General features: G+C 43.1%; 2 protein-coding genes across 2 annotated transcripts in view; one reads left to right on the top strand and one right to left on the bottom strand.

Annotated features, from left to right (window-relative positions):
* The window catches only part of UMAD1 (UBAP1-MVB12-associated (UMA) domain containing 1), a 261,328-nt gene that overhangs the window by 175,600 nt on the left and 69,546 nt on the right, over positions 1–16,182 (bottom strand). The window lies entirely within an intron of this gene.
* COL28A1 (collagen type XXVIII alpha 1 chain) overlaps positions 1–16,182 on the top strand; it is a 95,800-nt gene that overhangs the window by 59,967 nt on the left and 19,651 nt on the right. Inside the window, exons 22-25 of the mRNA XM_063123251.1 lie at positions 386–454; positions 1,216–1,284; positions 4,857–4,925; positions 5,652–5,720. Coding sequence (XP_062979321.1) covers positions 386–454; positions 1,216–1,284; positions 4,857–4,925; positions 5,652–5,720 — 276 coding nt within the window. The remainder of the gene's footprint in view (positions 1–385; positions 455–1,215; positions 1,285–4,856; positions 4,926–5,651; positions 5,721–16,182) is intronic.

The raw sequence follows: 16,182 nt of genomic DNA, 5'->3' as shown, positions 1-16,182 counted from the left end.
TTAGATAACAGTTCCTCCTAGATATGGCTTTTATTTTGAATCTGCCCTGCCTCATTCATGGAATTTTACTGGGGGTCCTGACGATGGTGACCCTGTTCAGACAACATGCTAAGCCACAATGATTAAGCATTTTGAGTGAAACATTTTGGCTTAGCGTGTCATGTGAACCATGATTTAGTGTGATGTGTGAACCATTCCTAACCATGGTGGTTACATAGCAATGGTTTAAACACACTCACTAACCATTTGCTGCAAAGGGGTTAGCGGACTAACCATGGCTTAGTGTGTTGTTTGAACAGGCCTGATGTCTTCCACTTGTAACCCTCCCATCCTTCCCACCACTTCTAGCTTTCCTTTCCACTAAAACAAATCTCTTTCCTTTAAGGGTGAACCTGGAATCAAAGGTGCAACTGGTAGCCCTGGACCTTCATTTCGTGGGCCACCTGGCAATAAGGTAAGTGACCTCTTGGGCTTGCACATACATTGGAACACACGGATCTGCCTTATATCCATCCAGCTGAATCTTGTCTATACCAGGGGTGCAGAAATACTCTTGGTTGGGTGTGGCTGTGGCCACCTGACATCATTTGCTCCCTGGCCAGGTAGGTCTTCCACCTGGTGCTTGGCCCAGGGTCCAGACTTCAATGTACACAGGCTTTTCCTGGTTAAGGAAACCCCATGTGCAGTGAACCGAGCTGGATTAGCCCCCGTCACTCCTCCGAAGGGGAGTGATGGAGATAAACACAGCTCTACCCCATGTTCCTGCAAAGGAGGAAGAAGGCGGGTGTGGCCATCTGAGGGCCCCAGAGTGCCTGATTGGGACCCCAGACCTGGGTTTCCCCACCCCCTGGTCTCCAGTAGCTGCCCAGGGTTTCAGACAGGAATCTTTCCCCAACTTGCCTGGAGATGCCAGGGCTTGAACCTGGGACTTTCCCCATGCAAAGCACTTGCTCTGTCATTAAGCTGTGACCCTTCCTAACAGATGGTGTGCGGTACATTGCATGACGGACAGTTATGCTTTCAATTCCTTTCCTGTCAGAATCGTATAAAATAGATGCATCCTTCCTACTTTGCCATTTTGTGAAAGGCGTGACTTGCAGAAGGGCCTTCCATTAGACCATTGGTCAGTATTTTACAAAAGAACACCTACCCTTGGTACTTTCCTCCAAACCCGAACCAACACTTTAATAAAGAGGTCTTTATGTGCATGTTTAGGGGGATCAAGGATATCCAGGACCTCCTGGAAATGATGGAAATCCAGGACATTCAGTCATGGGGCCAAAGGTACGTAGCTTTAATAAAATAAAATACAAAATATTAGCAAATGAATTGAATATGGCCTTATGAAGCTGAAAGAAATGACAGGTGTGGGGGTTTTTAATGATTGGATGGTAGCAGGCAGGATAGGTTCCTCAGATCCTCACATTCATCATGGCTTGGTTTGGAGAACTAACTGAAGCTTCATAAATTCTGGTTTATGAATGACCGTCAAGGCCAAGCTGGAATAGGGATGTATGAGAAATCCATTTCAGTTCGTTTTTGGTCAGGATTTCCTTTATTCACACTTTCTGGACTGAACACAGACTCGAATGCAAACAGCAGTCAAAGTCCATACATTTATGAGCTTCCAATGTGACTTGCGGACAAAATAAATAAATAATTTGACAGCATGCGTGCATTTGAAAAATGCACAGGAAAAATGTTTACTTTGGAAAAATGCACACAAGTGTGCTTTAATCAACTGGAGAAGAACGTGTACATTTCAAAGATGCATGCATTTGGCGAAATATTTACAGATTTTCATATAAAAAGCAAAAAACAAAGCTTGTAATCTGATACGGTATTCCAGAGGGGATTTGAGCTTTGGCAAACTTGAGTTCTGCTGACTTGCACATCTCTAGCTGGGAATGAGTGTCAGGGCTGCGTGTTCCTCCCCTTCCCTCATCATGTACCAGCTCAAGAATAAAGATACTGGCTTGCATTAAGACAGAGTACCAACTTATGTCCAAACCTGGGAACTCTGGCTTAATGTCAGTTAGGAAACCAGAAAAATAAATTAGGGTCTCCCCCTTATAAATATATTCTTCCTACCATAATTTAAGTGAACAGAGGAGAATCCTTGATTCTGAAGACCACATATTTGCTCTATTGCTTAGGGCAACTCCAAATACTCTTTTTTGTGTTCCATTTCTGGTTATGTTGAGCTAGTTTGCCTTGATACCTTCTATTTACCATTATTCATATGCATAACCTCACATAGATACACACAGGCCCCTTGCTTCAAACTATTTATAATCCAAGGGCCAGTCTCCTGCTTTACAATCCAAGGGCCAGTCTCCTGCTTTCAAACACTGAAATCTGACTCCAACTCTTGATGACACGAGGTTAAACACATGTAAAAGTGTTTCCGCTATTGAGACATAAATAGTACTTAACAAGTTGCTGCAACAAATTCCACTTTTTATGTTAGTAATTCTGAAACATTGCTACTGTAGTTTGACTAGTGACCACAGTAAGAACATAAGAACATAAGTAGAGCCATGCTGGATCAGACCAAGGGTCCGTCTAGTCCAGCACTCTGTTCACACAGTGGCCATCCAGCTGTCAGCCAGGTACTCAAAAGCAGGACACGGTGTAATATCACCCTCCTACCCATGTTCCACAGCAACTGGTATATACAGGCTTACGGCCTCGGATACTAGAGGCAGCACATACACATCAGGACTAGTAGCCATTGATGTACAATGAACAGAATGGTGGCATTGCTATCATACCTAGGATGTGAAATAGGTCCAGCTTTCAGCCTAATTTTCTCCTACTCACTCAATCTCCTTTTAATTCAATCTTTTGGGCAAGTTGTGCCCCACGGGTTGCATTTGCCCCCCCTCCCCCAGCCATTTTTGTGGCCCACTGTTGCCTTCTTTTGCATTTCTGAAATTTGGTAGCAAGACGAAAGCCCCATTTTATGAAATTTGGCAGCAGAAGCAAAATTTCCCCTTTTCACTGCCACCACCACACCACTTAATATTGGTGGCAAACCACTAATTTTCCTTATAAAACATTTGCTTTCTCTATTGGCCCCACTATGCTGCCCAATTTTGATGGCCACTCACAGAAGTTTGCAGGTCATTTTGACGACATTGTGAACCTCCTGCACTTCTCCTGCTCCTTCCCCCGATTATTCCATTTTTTTTTTAAAAAAAAAAACACCTTGGATACCCCGATTCTTCTGATATATCTCGGGATTTCCTACCATGTGCAGCTGAAGTTGTGCTACAAAACTCCCAGTAGAGGGTGCTGTCCCATTCAATACTACGAGCACTAAGAGGAAGGGAAGTTTTCAATTACAGACCACATGGTCGCCCCTCTCCTCCCGTGTAGTTCAGCTCATTACAATTGCTCAAGAGAAGCAGGAAGCAAAGTGCTGGTAAGCGAACATGATTTTCCTAATCTAAAGAATCCCTGTGAGCCATATACAGTATTATTAGTTCCTACTGTAGAGTTGTTGCTGTGTTGACCCTAGGGAATGAAAGAAACAACAATGATAATCATTCTGTCACGCTAGTTTTATATGTATAGGGTTTTTAATTTTTTATGTGTGGGAGCATTCAAACATTTAATTGCCCACCATTTCATGGCACAGTGAAGGCGTTCTGACAGAGTGTTTCAGATATAGGATAGTGTGAAATGAAACACTCAAATACTATGTATTCTAATACCAGAAGGAAGAGATTGGATGAAATCCTCTCTTCTTAAGAGAAGGGTATTGTTATCCTATTTTGGATCTTCGCAAAGTGAAAACATATGTTTGGCAACTCTTTCTAGCACAGGAATTTGGAAGTCAAAACACAGAAGAGACCCTTTGCCCCCAGATTTCCTTCTTTATTGAAAGAATTAATAGGGGGAACTACTTGATATTTTCAAACATTGCCAGAAATCCAGAGAGTTCCTTTTGGCAAACTCAAGGACTTAAGGCATGTCCAACATGACTTCTGTTCCCCAGAATACCCCCTCTTCTTTGAACAATAGCCTCTTCGATGCAATACCATATACCTTCCTTCCCCATCTGGGCATTCCTCCAATGTGTTGGACTAAAACTCCCATCATCCTCAGACAGGAAAGGCTATTCCAACACATCTAGAGGGCCCCAAGGGTGCTTCCAGATAAGTCTTTCATTGCAGAATAACCATGTTTCACAGAATCATAGAATCATAGAATAGTAGAGTTGGAAGGTGCCTACAAGGCCATTGAGTCCAACTCCCTGCTCAATGCAGGAATCCACCTTAAAGCATCCCTGACAGATGGTTGTCCAGCTGCCTCTTGAATGCCTCTAGTGTGGGAGAGCCCACAACCTCCCTAGGTAACTGGTTCCATTGTCGTACCGCTCTAACAGTCAGGAAGTTTTTCCTGATGTCCAGCCAAAATCTGGCTTCCTGTAACTTGAGCTCATCAAACATGGAATGTATGTGTCCAGGTGTCATCTTCCATTTGTAACCCTCTTCTGTTTTCCCACTGTTTCTTCCATCTTTTTCCTTACTGTAAAAGTTATGGTAAGAAGGGAAAGTTGGTTTATCTGCCCACTGGCTTTTGATTGGCCAGTGGCCAGGGATGCCTTTTACCACCTTTAATAGGTTCACCAACAGCCATCTTTCCTGGATAAAGATAGTCCGCTCATGATGCTTCATGTTCTGGTAACTTCCCGATTGGATTACTCTAATGGAGCGTCTCCATTCCCTACATCATCTGTGCCCAGTGCATTGCTGATTTGCATTATCACATACCAAAATCAAACTCTGCTGATGTCTATGGTGTCTTGTTTAGATGATCTATATGAACGCTTACGATTTTGTATTCAGGGTGCTCATGGTTTAACTGGGCCACCTGGAGCTCCTGGAGCAAAAGGGGACGGCTTTCCAGGTCCAACAGTAAGTTAATTTCTCCAATAATTCCTCTTATAAGTAAGGACAGTAAACTATCTTCACTGTCATAAATGTATGATTCTTCTTTTTAAGAAAAATATGTATGTATGACTTTAAACCTGCCTTATACCTAGTCAGACCATTGGTCCATGCAACTCAGTATTGTCTATAAAGACCAGGTTTGCACATAATGGCAGCAAATCATGGGTTAATTATTTAACAGTTTGCTGTGGTGTGTGCTGGGTGCATTCTGCAGCCATTTTGAATATTCAACCTCTGACTGGGTTGATTGGAGTTGCTACTAATGTTCGAACCCAGACATTCTAGGCTAATTGAAGGTTAAACAACCCACAGTTAATGTTCACTTAGGAGTTAGATCGACCTGATAGGAGGTTAAATATTCAAAAAGGCTGTGGAACATGCCCGGCATGGGCTGCCGCAAATTGTGGGTTAATTAACCCATTATTTGCTGCTGTTATCTGTGAACGGGCCCATTGCTGGCAGTGCCTCTCCAAGGTTTACGACAGGGGTTATTCTCAGCTCTGCCTGGAGATACTGGGGATTGTACCTGGGACCTTCTGCGTGCAAAGCAGCTGCTTTCCCACTGAGCTATGCCCCCCACCCCTGAGCTATGAACTGAGACAAAAATCTCATTATTTTAAAATTCTATTGCGTTCCTGCTCTTAGATTCTGTGAGCCTAATCTGTCTATATTCTTCTGGTTCTGTTCTAGGGACCTCCAGGAATTCCAGGCCCTCAAGGACCAAGAGGCCTTAAAGGAGCAGGTGATCCAGGTCAAAAGGTACTTGTTCAGTAGCAATATCTACCCTTCAAAATTATAACTCCACCCTTTTAAGCAGCTACGTTTCTTCAGAAATGAACATAAATCTCAACTTTTTCTTAACCTAGAACAACATAAAGTTGACAGAATATGTATGGAGCTGTATATTTACATATATTTATTACTTGTATTCTTTATTACATGTATTCCGTTAAGACCTAAGAGAAGGAAGGATTTTGGCGTGTTATGGGGAAGAAGAAACTGCACCCACCAAAAATCTTCCTTGAGTGCAAACATCAATGGCAGAAGAGCCTTAATTTTAATGATATCTGACAATTTACATGTGTAGCTCTATGTGTGGGCGGGACTAACTTAAGTCCCATTCTTTTCAATGGGTCTACTCTAAGTAGGACTTTAGTTGGATTCTATCCTATATGTCCATCTGTAGATAGAGATATAATATCCAGTTTCAATCAAGTCTGTTCTTTTAGGACAATGTAAAAAATTTGTAGAAGCATTTTGCTGCAAGATTAAAATGAAGGCATTGAATCTCATCACAGCTAAACCATAGAATAAAATCTACATTTCCGTATGTTTCTTTGGTAGGCGGCTTTCCAGGCTTCTAAATATTCCTGTTCCCAAGTGAATGAAACAACTTAGGAATTTGTCAAAGCAAACGAATAAATCATCATTATTCCTCTGGAGCATTTTCTGGCAACCGCAGACCAGTTTGGCATCATCCTCAGCGTTTCACATAAGAATTCTAATAACGTCATTCCGTTTTTTGAATTAGAGCTGTTAAAAAAATCGATGCAGCAAAGTTCTCTGTTCATTTGTTCGGATGAACACAACGTGCATTTGTATACACAAAACCCACCTCACCATAGTGAGGCATGAGGACCCTAGGTGATTCTAGAGAAAGGGCGCTGAACCTCTTTCATCTCTCAGGGACTGCATTCCAGTGGAGCCAAAGGTGAAAAGAGCAGGATCAAAATACAAAGCATTGGCAGTATATTTTAGCTTAAAGCTCTTGCTACCAGCAGTTACAATGTCCTGTGGAATAATGACTCCAAATAGCAGGCTTGTGGTCAGTCTGGCCAGGGACATTGCACTATCAGTAATAAGACGGTTTACTAACTTGTGGGTCAACATCTAAAGAGCAGGATAGTAACAGGAAACATCTGGAGAGAGAATCAGTGATTGGAAAATATGGATATAAAGTAGGGATGGCTGGAGCATCTTGTTTGGGGCTTGAAGCCCGGTGAGAAATCGCCAGCTCAGCACCCCTGATGCCAGTCTGCATATCCCCACATTTGCCCAGCTTGTTTCTGTCACCGCCCATCAACCCCTTGCACTCTCATTGCAAAGGTTGAAAGTACGAGGGGTTGACAGGTGGCGGGGTTCAGGGGTCCCGTGCCACATGCCAACCCTTCGTTCTGTCCTTGCAAGTGGTTGACAGGTGGCGAGGGAGCTCTAAGTGGAGTGCCTGATCTCTCCGTTGGTCATTGTGAGGAGATCCAGGAGACAAGGGAGAGAAGTAAAGGTATGGATAGATAGGAAGACAAGCATCTCAAACCACATTTGTCTCAGCCAGTTTGGGGTTATTAAGGTGCAGTAAGCCCAAGTGTCGTGTGTCTTGTTCACCACCTGTGTGATGAGAGGAGAAAAGTTTTTTTAAAAAAAGAGGAAAGTGTCTCCCAGAGTCTCTCTCTCTCTGTGTGTGTGAACCGCTCTGCTGCAGCAGGACAGACATTTTTTGTTTAATGATGAAGCAAAGAGGCTGATCATTGGGGTTCCCCACATATCAAAGAATTTGAATGTGTCTATTGGGGAGAATTCCCATTCGTATGGCATAGTTACTGACCTGTAGAGGAAGTCCACTAGAATGTTGGATATCCTGTGAGGTGAGTAGTGATGGGCATAATATGGCACACATACACCAATCCCAGAAATTGAGAGCAAGTCATAGGAGTGGGAGAGATCTCATCCTGCCCTGTTTGAGGGTATAGATGACAGCTGTGGTGCTGTCCATTGCAATTTGGATGGACCGCCCCATAATGCATAATTTGGGTGTCCTTAGGGCTTGGCACCATCATTAGTCCTTTGTCCTTCACTATTGAACAGAAGGTCTTCCACACTTGATCTAGCCTCTTGCTGGAGACCTGCTGTACCAAGCATGATGTCTCAGAGAGACAGTGGCTGCCATGGCTTTGGAACCACATGGCTTTAGAGCCATGGGATGACGCGGTGTTAATTTGTTGGCCTGCAAGCCTGTGAGCTTCAGCTTGGAATATCATCGCTATGTTTTTGATGTCCTCCGTGAAACCATTGAAAGCATTGCTGCTTTTTCACATCAGAATGATTGGTATGCTGTCATTGGTATTATCTGCTTGGCCTACAGGTCTTTGCAACATGGGCAGAGATGTTGCCTGTAATTTGTATTTATGTTGTGTTTTTAGATCCTGAGGAAGGATTTTATCTGAAACGTGTAGAGTGAATTAAAGAAGAATTAATTAAAGAAAAGATTCTTTACCAGCACCAGAGCTATGCTGCCATGCATGCCTTGTAATTTGCCGTACAGAGCGCAGGGCTCCGGTGGAGTAAATTCTGCCTCCCTTCAAGTCTAACTTCCTTCCCTCTGAATCTGTATGGGCAGAGTGAGGCTTTTGTGTCATCTTTGATTGGGATACTTTCATGACAATAGAGTTTGGTGTGGGGTGTTGGAAGAGGAAGGAACAATCCTTCTCCTGAACCCTATATTGGTGTTCTATCTTTCTAGACATGGGCAGGACAAAAGAAGGTTTCTCCTAAGATTGATTGATTATGTGCAGTAGGGGTGGAAGCCTTGTAAGGATAAGTAGTGGAGCTAAGTGTGGTTGAGCCCTTTTAAAGACTGGATCTGGGACTGGAACTGGAAGATTCTTCATCTCTAGTCCAAGGGATTTAGCCATTCCGAGGATTTGTTTCATGTATGGCCTTATGTCATCCAATGAGAGAGAGGGTTTTGATCAGTGACCAGTGAGGAGGTTGAGGACCTAACAGATGAGGTGGACAACGAGTGGAAAACCTCTATGGATACAGGAGGCACTCCTCTTTAGACAGTTCCCCCACCCTGCACACACACACGCGCGCACACACACACACACACGTACAGAGTAACATAACGGAGGGAAGGGTTGGGGCCCCAATAACTTCAGTGAAAGAGAGTGGAACTCAGTTGAAATATATGAGAAGTTGTCAGCATATAACTAGGGTGACCATATGAAAAGGAGGACAGGGCTCCTGTATCTTTAACAGTTGCATAGAAAAGGGAATTTCAGCAGGTGTATATATGGGGAACCTGGTGAATTTCTCTCTTTATCACAACAGTTAAAGTGAAGGAGCTATACTAGAAAGTATAGATATTTATAGATATTTAAAAGAGGGCAGGGCACCTGCAGCTTTAACTGTTGTGATGAAGAGGAAATTTCTCCAGGTTCCCCATATATACAAAGGACACCTGCTGAAATTCCCTTTTCTATGCAACTGTTAAAGATACAGGAGCCCTGTCCTCCTTTTCATATGGTCACCCTAATATAACACACATTTCTTTGTGTTGCTAAAATTAATTAACATTGATAACCAAGGCTATCAATGGCTACTGGTCCTGATGGTTATGTGCTACCTCCAGCCTATATACACCAGTTGCTGGGGAACATGGGTGGGAGGGTGCTGTTCCACTGTGTCCTGCTTGTGGGTCCCTGGTCGACAGAAGCTCGGCCACTGTGTGAACAGATGCTGCACTAGATCGACCCTTGGTCTGATCCAGCATGGCCCTTCTTATGTTCTTCTTATGTTCTGGTCTTACAGACCAGAATCAAATCTTCCATTTTTGGGCAAGGTGATTGAGGGGGCAGTTGCCTTCCAACTCCAAGCGGTTTTGGATGTTATAGATTTTCTAGACCCATTTCAAACTGGCTTCAGGGCAGGATACGGAGTTGAGACAGCTACGGTCGCCTTAGTGGATGATCTACGCTTGAGTATTGACAGGGGGGAGTGTGTCCCTGCTGGTACTTCTGGACCTCTCAGCAGCTTTCGATACCATTGACCATGGTATCCTTCTGGAACGCCTGGGAGGTTTGGGAATTTGGGGCACTGTGCTTCAGTGGTTCCAGTCCTACCTCTCAGACAGGTTCCAGATGGTAATGCTTGGGGATAGCTGCTCCTCAAAGATGCAAACTGAATATTTTCCTGTGTAAATGACCCTGTTAGATTAATTTGCATTGGAAAAAATTCTAATACAAACTGAATTTCTCCTATGCAAATTACCTTATGCAAATTAACCTAATTTACATTGGAAAAACTTACTATTTCACTCCCCCCCAACCCCCCAACCCCCACATCACTGCATGCAAAGCACATAATGCAGCCCTTTTCCTGGCAAGTAAGTATAGAATACAGATTTAGTGTTGGGGGGACGGACTTTTCACGTGTCTTGCATTTAGTACTTGATTTGTTCTTATAGAATATTTGTGAAAATTCACTGTAAAGGGCAGAATAAAGAGATTACTAAAAAAGTATATGGAATCTTTAGAATACTTAAATGTGATATATAAATTATTATAGTTACTGATAGTGATATAGATATTTCATAACAAATTTCATTAGCCTTGATTTTCTGTGTCACTGACATCTTGAAAGGAATATTATGTCCAATAGATCTTTTTCCCATCTAACTCCCATCTCTAATTTAAACAGCACTGCTTTAATCTCCACATATTTAAAACAGCTTTGTTTAACCAAACAGCCCCTTAGTAATAAATTTACATACAAGTCAAGTTGGAATTCAACTAAGTATCGCTGGTTCAGAATGTTCCCTAAAGCTCAATTGGAGCTCTGTTCTCTTGAATTGAGAGATGGCTCACATATGTGCACTGCAGAGAAGAGGAATTTTATATAACAGAGGCCCAATTCACACAGAACTGCCTGTGGGATGTAGGAACAGTATAGGCCTGGCCTTCTTGTTGTCTATAGGCTAGACATTAAGGGCAAAGGAGCACAGTTGTAATCACAACTGGATATCAAATGCATGTAAATGCCATCCGAAAGCTGGGTTTTATGAAAGCCGTAGCCTAGATAATACAACAGTAGGAATAACCTACCCCAGCATTCTAGCTAAAAGAACACAGCAAAGACTGAAACCACCAACATGGACCCTAGGGACAAGGTAGGGCCAGCTGCAGGAAAAAAATGTTGTTGTTGTTGTTTTAAAAAACTTATCCTGTTGGACTCAAGCCCAACTTCATAAAATTGCTGGGTCAGTGCCGGCTTCAGGGTTTTGAGGGGCCTTGGGCAAGGCACCCTCCATGGGTGAGTGAGTCCCTCAGCGAGTCTCCCGTCTCACCACCATTGGCACCACTGCTTTTGCCCCACCCTCTTTTTATCATCATTGCTACCACTTGCTTGCTTGGCAGGCAGAGAGCCAGTGAACAAGGAGCTCCTCCTTACCACCACCGTTAAAACATAAGACCAAGGGTCCACCTAGCCCAGCACTCTGTTCACACAGTGGTCAACCAGCTGTTGATCAGGGACCAACAAAGCAGGACATGGTGTACCAGCACCCTCCCACCCATGTTCCCAAGCAAGTGTTGTTTTTTATACTGTTGTTTTTATGTTTTTTGATGGTTTAAAATTTTGTATACTTTTTAATGTTCACTGTTTTTAACTTTTGTAAACCGCCCAGAGAGCTTCGGCTATGGGGCGGCATATAAATTTAATAAATAAATAAATAAATAAATTGGTGTACATAGGAGTACTACCTCTGGTACAGGAGGTAGCACATAGCCATCAGGACTAGTAGCCACTGATAGCCTACTCCAGGAATTTATCCAACCCCCTTTTAAAGCCAAGTATCACTACATCCTGTGTTAGTGAATTCCTTAGTTTGACTATGCACTGTGTGAAGAAGTACTTCCTTTTATCTGTCCTAATTCTCAGATTCATGGGATGACCCTGGATTCACGTTCTCCACACCATGCATAGTTTTGTACACCGTTCCCACAGCCAGAGGGAGAGGCAGGTGAACGAGCAGGTTGCAACGGTGAAGAGGAGAAGCAAGTCCAGGGGGTTCCCAAGCATGCCTACCCTTGACACCAGCTCTGAGCTGTGTGCAGTTCCTCATCCCAGGCGTCTTAGGCCTTAGCTAGACCTAAGGTTTATTCCAGGCAAATGGAGGGGTCGTCCCTGCCTGCTCCCGGGATCCCCTGTGTGTCATTTACATGCACAGGGATGACCCCAGGACAATCCCGGGATATAGGCCTGGTCTAGCCATGGCCTCAATGACCTCACACACAGTTACCATTCAGGGCAGATCTGGCTGGGCCCAGCATTTTGAAGAGTGGACATGATTAGAACATCATTCTAATAAGGTTTTTTTTTAATGTGTTTCATTAAGTCAAGCCATATTTTCCATTGACCCGGAGTTGGATCTGCATCCTCCATACCTTAAAACCCAGATATGTTTTCTCTTAGAGCATCATGCAGTTTATACACTGCACAACATGGCAACTCCTGAGCAGCGGTTGCATACACAACCTGGCGCCTGTGGACATTGCAGCTCTTCATGGGTTAAAAAACCCACAATAAGCCACGTGGTGTTGTTTAAATCTGGTCTGTGACTAGGGGGGGATCTACACTATTGCTTTTAAAGCGCTTTAAAGCACTTTGAAAACTGTATATGCAGTGTGTCCTGGGCTCCAACAGTTGTCAAAACTGTTATAAAGCGCTTTAAAGTGCTTTAAAGCTGTAGTGTAGATCCCGCCTAGGTAATCTATGGGTCTGCTCAATCTGTTGTCCAGGTGCTAAGAATTGATGGGCTGCCATTCTGGCTGATTTTTGTACTTTGGATGGGGGAAGGCATTATGGTGTTTTTTCCCTCAGGCAGCAAAATGTCTTGCCTTTCCCCTACATTATTTATTTAGCTATTATTACCTAAATAAAGCCATCAAGGCAGTGAGCAATAATTTAATACAATAAAACCACAAGTAAATACAATAGAATAATTTACCTGTCTTGCACGTAACAACCACCCACAGTACTAGTTGAGTATGGATAGTTATTTAATTATGGGTTGTTGTATCATGGGTTCTCTTACTGGGTTGTTTGTGGTTAACAACCCCTAGTTAAACCATAGTGTAGGGTTCACACGTAACAACCATCCACGATTCAGCAACAACAACCCATTATTCAGTGACAATCCATACTCAACCAGTAATCAATTCATATTCTGGGTTGTTGTTCCATGAGAATCAGGCCATAATATGAGACTATGAAGGCAAGACGTATTAGTAGGCCCCTTTGGTGTGTAACCTACCAAAGATGTTCTCCTGCAAAATTGTACCCAGATTACATGGGAGATTCATTATCACAACTCTCAATGTTTCCCCTTTAAATGAAATATAGCCATGGACAGTACTCATTAGATTGGAGCCACAGAACAGAGGGAGAGTTGCAATGAAAGGATATAACAACTCAAATGTGCCTTACTATTATGCATTAATTGTAGGAAACAGAGAAGAAAGACAATCAATGTTTTCTAAGGCCGCTTCTACACCTGCCTTTTTTCCAGGGATCGTCCCGGGATCATCCCTGTGCATGCAAATGACACACAGGGTATCCTGGGAGCAGACAGGGATGGTCCCTCCATTTTCCTGGGATAATTCTTAGGTGTAGAAAGGGCCTAAGACTTTAAACAGATTTGGCCAGCCTATTTTTAAAGCTGTTACAGGGTCAGGGGTGATGCTTGCCTGCAATATGAATGGCTTCGCTCAGAGTTAGGAGCAGCCCATGCCTGCTTACTTGGAGGTAAGTGAGTTCAGAGCATCTTACTCCCAAGTAAGGGTACGTAGGATTACAGCCTAAAAAGAGAAACAATCAAAACACAGACATCATCCATGGAAACCAGAAGAACTGCACAAACCTTTATGGAGCCTTTGGCACCCCCTGCTGGTACTGTGCGGCATATCCGTGACTCTCAGCGCAAATATACAATGCCGAATTCCAATGGTGTACCTGTGTCAGGGCTATTTCACGTACCAAGTGCACATCGTAGCACTTGCATATGGTACAATATCGGATTGTATTCATCTCTATGCATTATACAGTAGGTTCACAATGCCTATATGTAGCTTGAAATAGACAGGAACAAGAACTTCATGTCCCCCATGAGAAACTGGTGTGAGTAAGATTTCATTTCTTCTCATTTATTATGTTTCTATGCTGCCCCATAGCCGAGGATCTCTGGGCAATTCAAAAAAATAATTAAAAGATTATGTCCAGGGCTAGGCTACCTCAGATCTGCCGAGGGCAACTCTTAGTGTGGCCGTGCATCTCTGGATGCCAAGTTAATAAAGTGAGAAAAAAGGATAATGGTAATTCTTCGGGGTGGGGGGAATGCTTCCAAACCCCAATGTATAAATAAAATACACAATTTTCCATTTTGCTGAAGTATTAAATAAAATTATATCACAATCATTGGGAGCGCTAAACGTGAATGCAGAAGTATATAGCCAAAATAGGATGTGGTTGCTTTTTTTTTTCCTTTGGTGAGGGCACAACCCATAATCCTCATTCAGAATTTATGCAGTGCAGCCAGATGTGTTAGTTGTTCCAGTTTTATAGGCTGCTAATCCAATTGCAGTCTGATCTAAATCTAGCAGTTGTAAATTAAAAGGCAGAGAGGTCCAGAGGGCTTGTAGGATGAGAAAATACAGGATTTAAAGAAAATGCTTGTTTTATACAAGCTTATATTTATTGTTTTACTTTTCCTCTCTCATATGTGTGCATGTGTGTTTTAATTTTTATGAACCACCTAGACAGCTTTGGCTATTGGGTGGTATATAAATACAATAAATAAATAAGTGCTAAGTATTCCCTCTTTCAAATATTATTTATTTATTTATTCATTGCATTTTTATACTGCCCAATAGCTGAAGCTCTCTGGGCAGTTCACAAAAATTAAAACCATTCAAAGTATAAAACAACAGTATAAAAATACGATATAAAAGCACAACCAGGATAAAATAAGTCTTAATTCTCTGGAAAACAGAACTAAATTCAATACATTTCCCTTCTGCAGGTAATAGCAGCTCAGGGGGGACCTGAATGAGACTCCCTCCCCTTTCCTGCTCTGCAGTCCCAATGCAAACTGGGGTTCTCCGCATCTGCTCTCAGATGCTTTCCAATTACGGATCGTCCCTGTAAAATGCAGTTTGGCCCGAACTGTCTCTCGATTTCAAGAGCTATAGGGCAAGCTTGTGCATGTCTTTTTGCAAGTAAATCAGATTGTGATTTCAAGGGCGTGCAGGGTGTGATCTACAGAGCAGTCAGGCGGACTTCCTGGATTAGACCTGACTGCTTTCAGATTAATTGGTTTGTAGGTTGGGCTGCTCATCCTGACTGTCACTGCTGTCTTCCACACCCCACCCTAAGTAAACCACTATATTATATGCAAATCGTGATTTTGGTGAAATAGACCTTTGTCCATTAGGAACAGAACCAAAAAGATCAATTTGCTCTCAAGCAGCTATCCACATCTGTCCCACTATTTAAATCTCTGGCTTCTTTTGTCATACATTTCTCCATGATTTGTTTGAAGTGTTAAAGGAATGACAGAGTGGGTGTTTAGAAATGCTGTTGTGGCAGGGATGTCCCTCCAAATCCCCCCTCCCTCTTGGCAGCTTTTCCCACCCAGGGGTTTCAAATGTATGGAAAACCATCGGTGTGGTTTGGAGTGTGGAAATAGCAGGGCGAAAGAGTCAGATGTTTCCCTGCAATGCTTCCATGCTCCCAATTCACTCCACCCAAAGTGGCTTTTCAATTTATTTATTTATTACATTTATGTCCTGCCTTTTTCCTCCAAGGACCCCAAGGGAGTGTACATTACCCTCCTCCCCATGTTATCCTCACAACAACAACCCTGTGATGTAGGTTGGGCTGAGAGTCTGTGACTGGCCCAAAGTCACCCAGTGGGTTTCCATGGCCGAATGGGGACTAGAACCTGGATCTCCCAACTCCCAGTCCAACACCTTAGACACTACAATCAGTAAAAGAACTACCAAGCTATCATATGGTACCTGAAGGATCACCTCTTCCCATACATATCTATCAGGACCCCAAGATCTTTATCTGAGGCCCTTCTTTGGGTGCCTCTGCCAAGTTGAGTTGTGGTGGATGGCTACAAGTAGAAGGGGCTTATTGGTGGTGGTGACCCAAGTGTAGCTTATTCTTCCCAGAGAGGCTCACAAAATGCCTACTTTAATGTCCTTTCACTGCCAGGCAAGTACTTTTTCTTTTTTCTTTTCCTAGGCCAGCCTTCCACCTACAACTCCCAGCATCCCGCAGCCACGCTAACTGGGAGCATGCTGGGAATTGTAGTCCAACACATCTGGAACGACCCAGATTGGGAAAGGCTTGCCTATGCCTTTAAAATCTTACTGTAGCTTTT

This window comes from Elgaria multicarinata, chromosome 1 (assembly GCF_023053635.1).
Source record: "Elgaria multicarinata webbii isolate HBS135686 ecotype San Diego chromosome 1, rElgMul1.1.pri, whole genome shotgun sequence".
NCBI lineage: Eukaryota > Metazoa > Chordata > Lepidosauria > Squamata > Anguidae > Elgaria > Elgaria multicarinata.
Note: the sequence above shows the minus strand (reverse complement) of the source record. Positions and strands in the feature narration are given on the sequence as shown.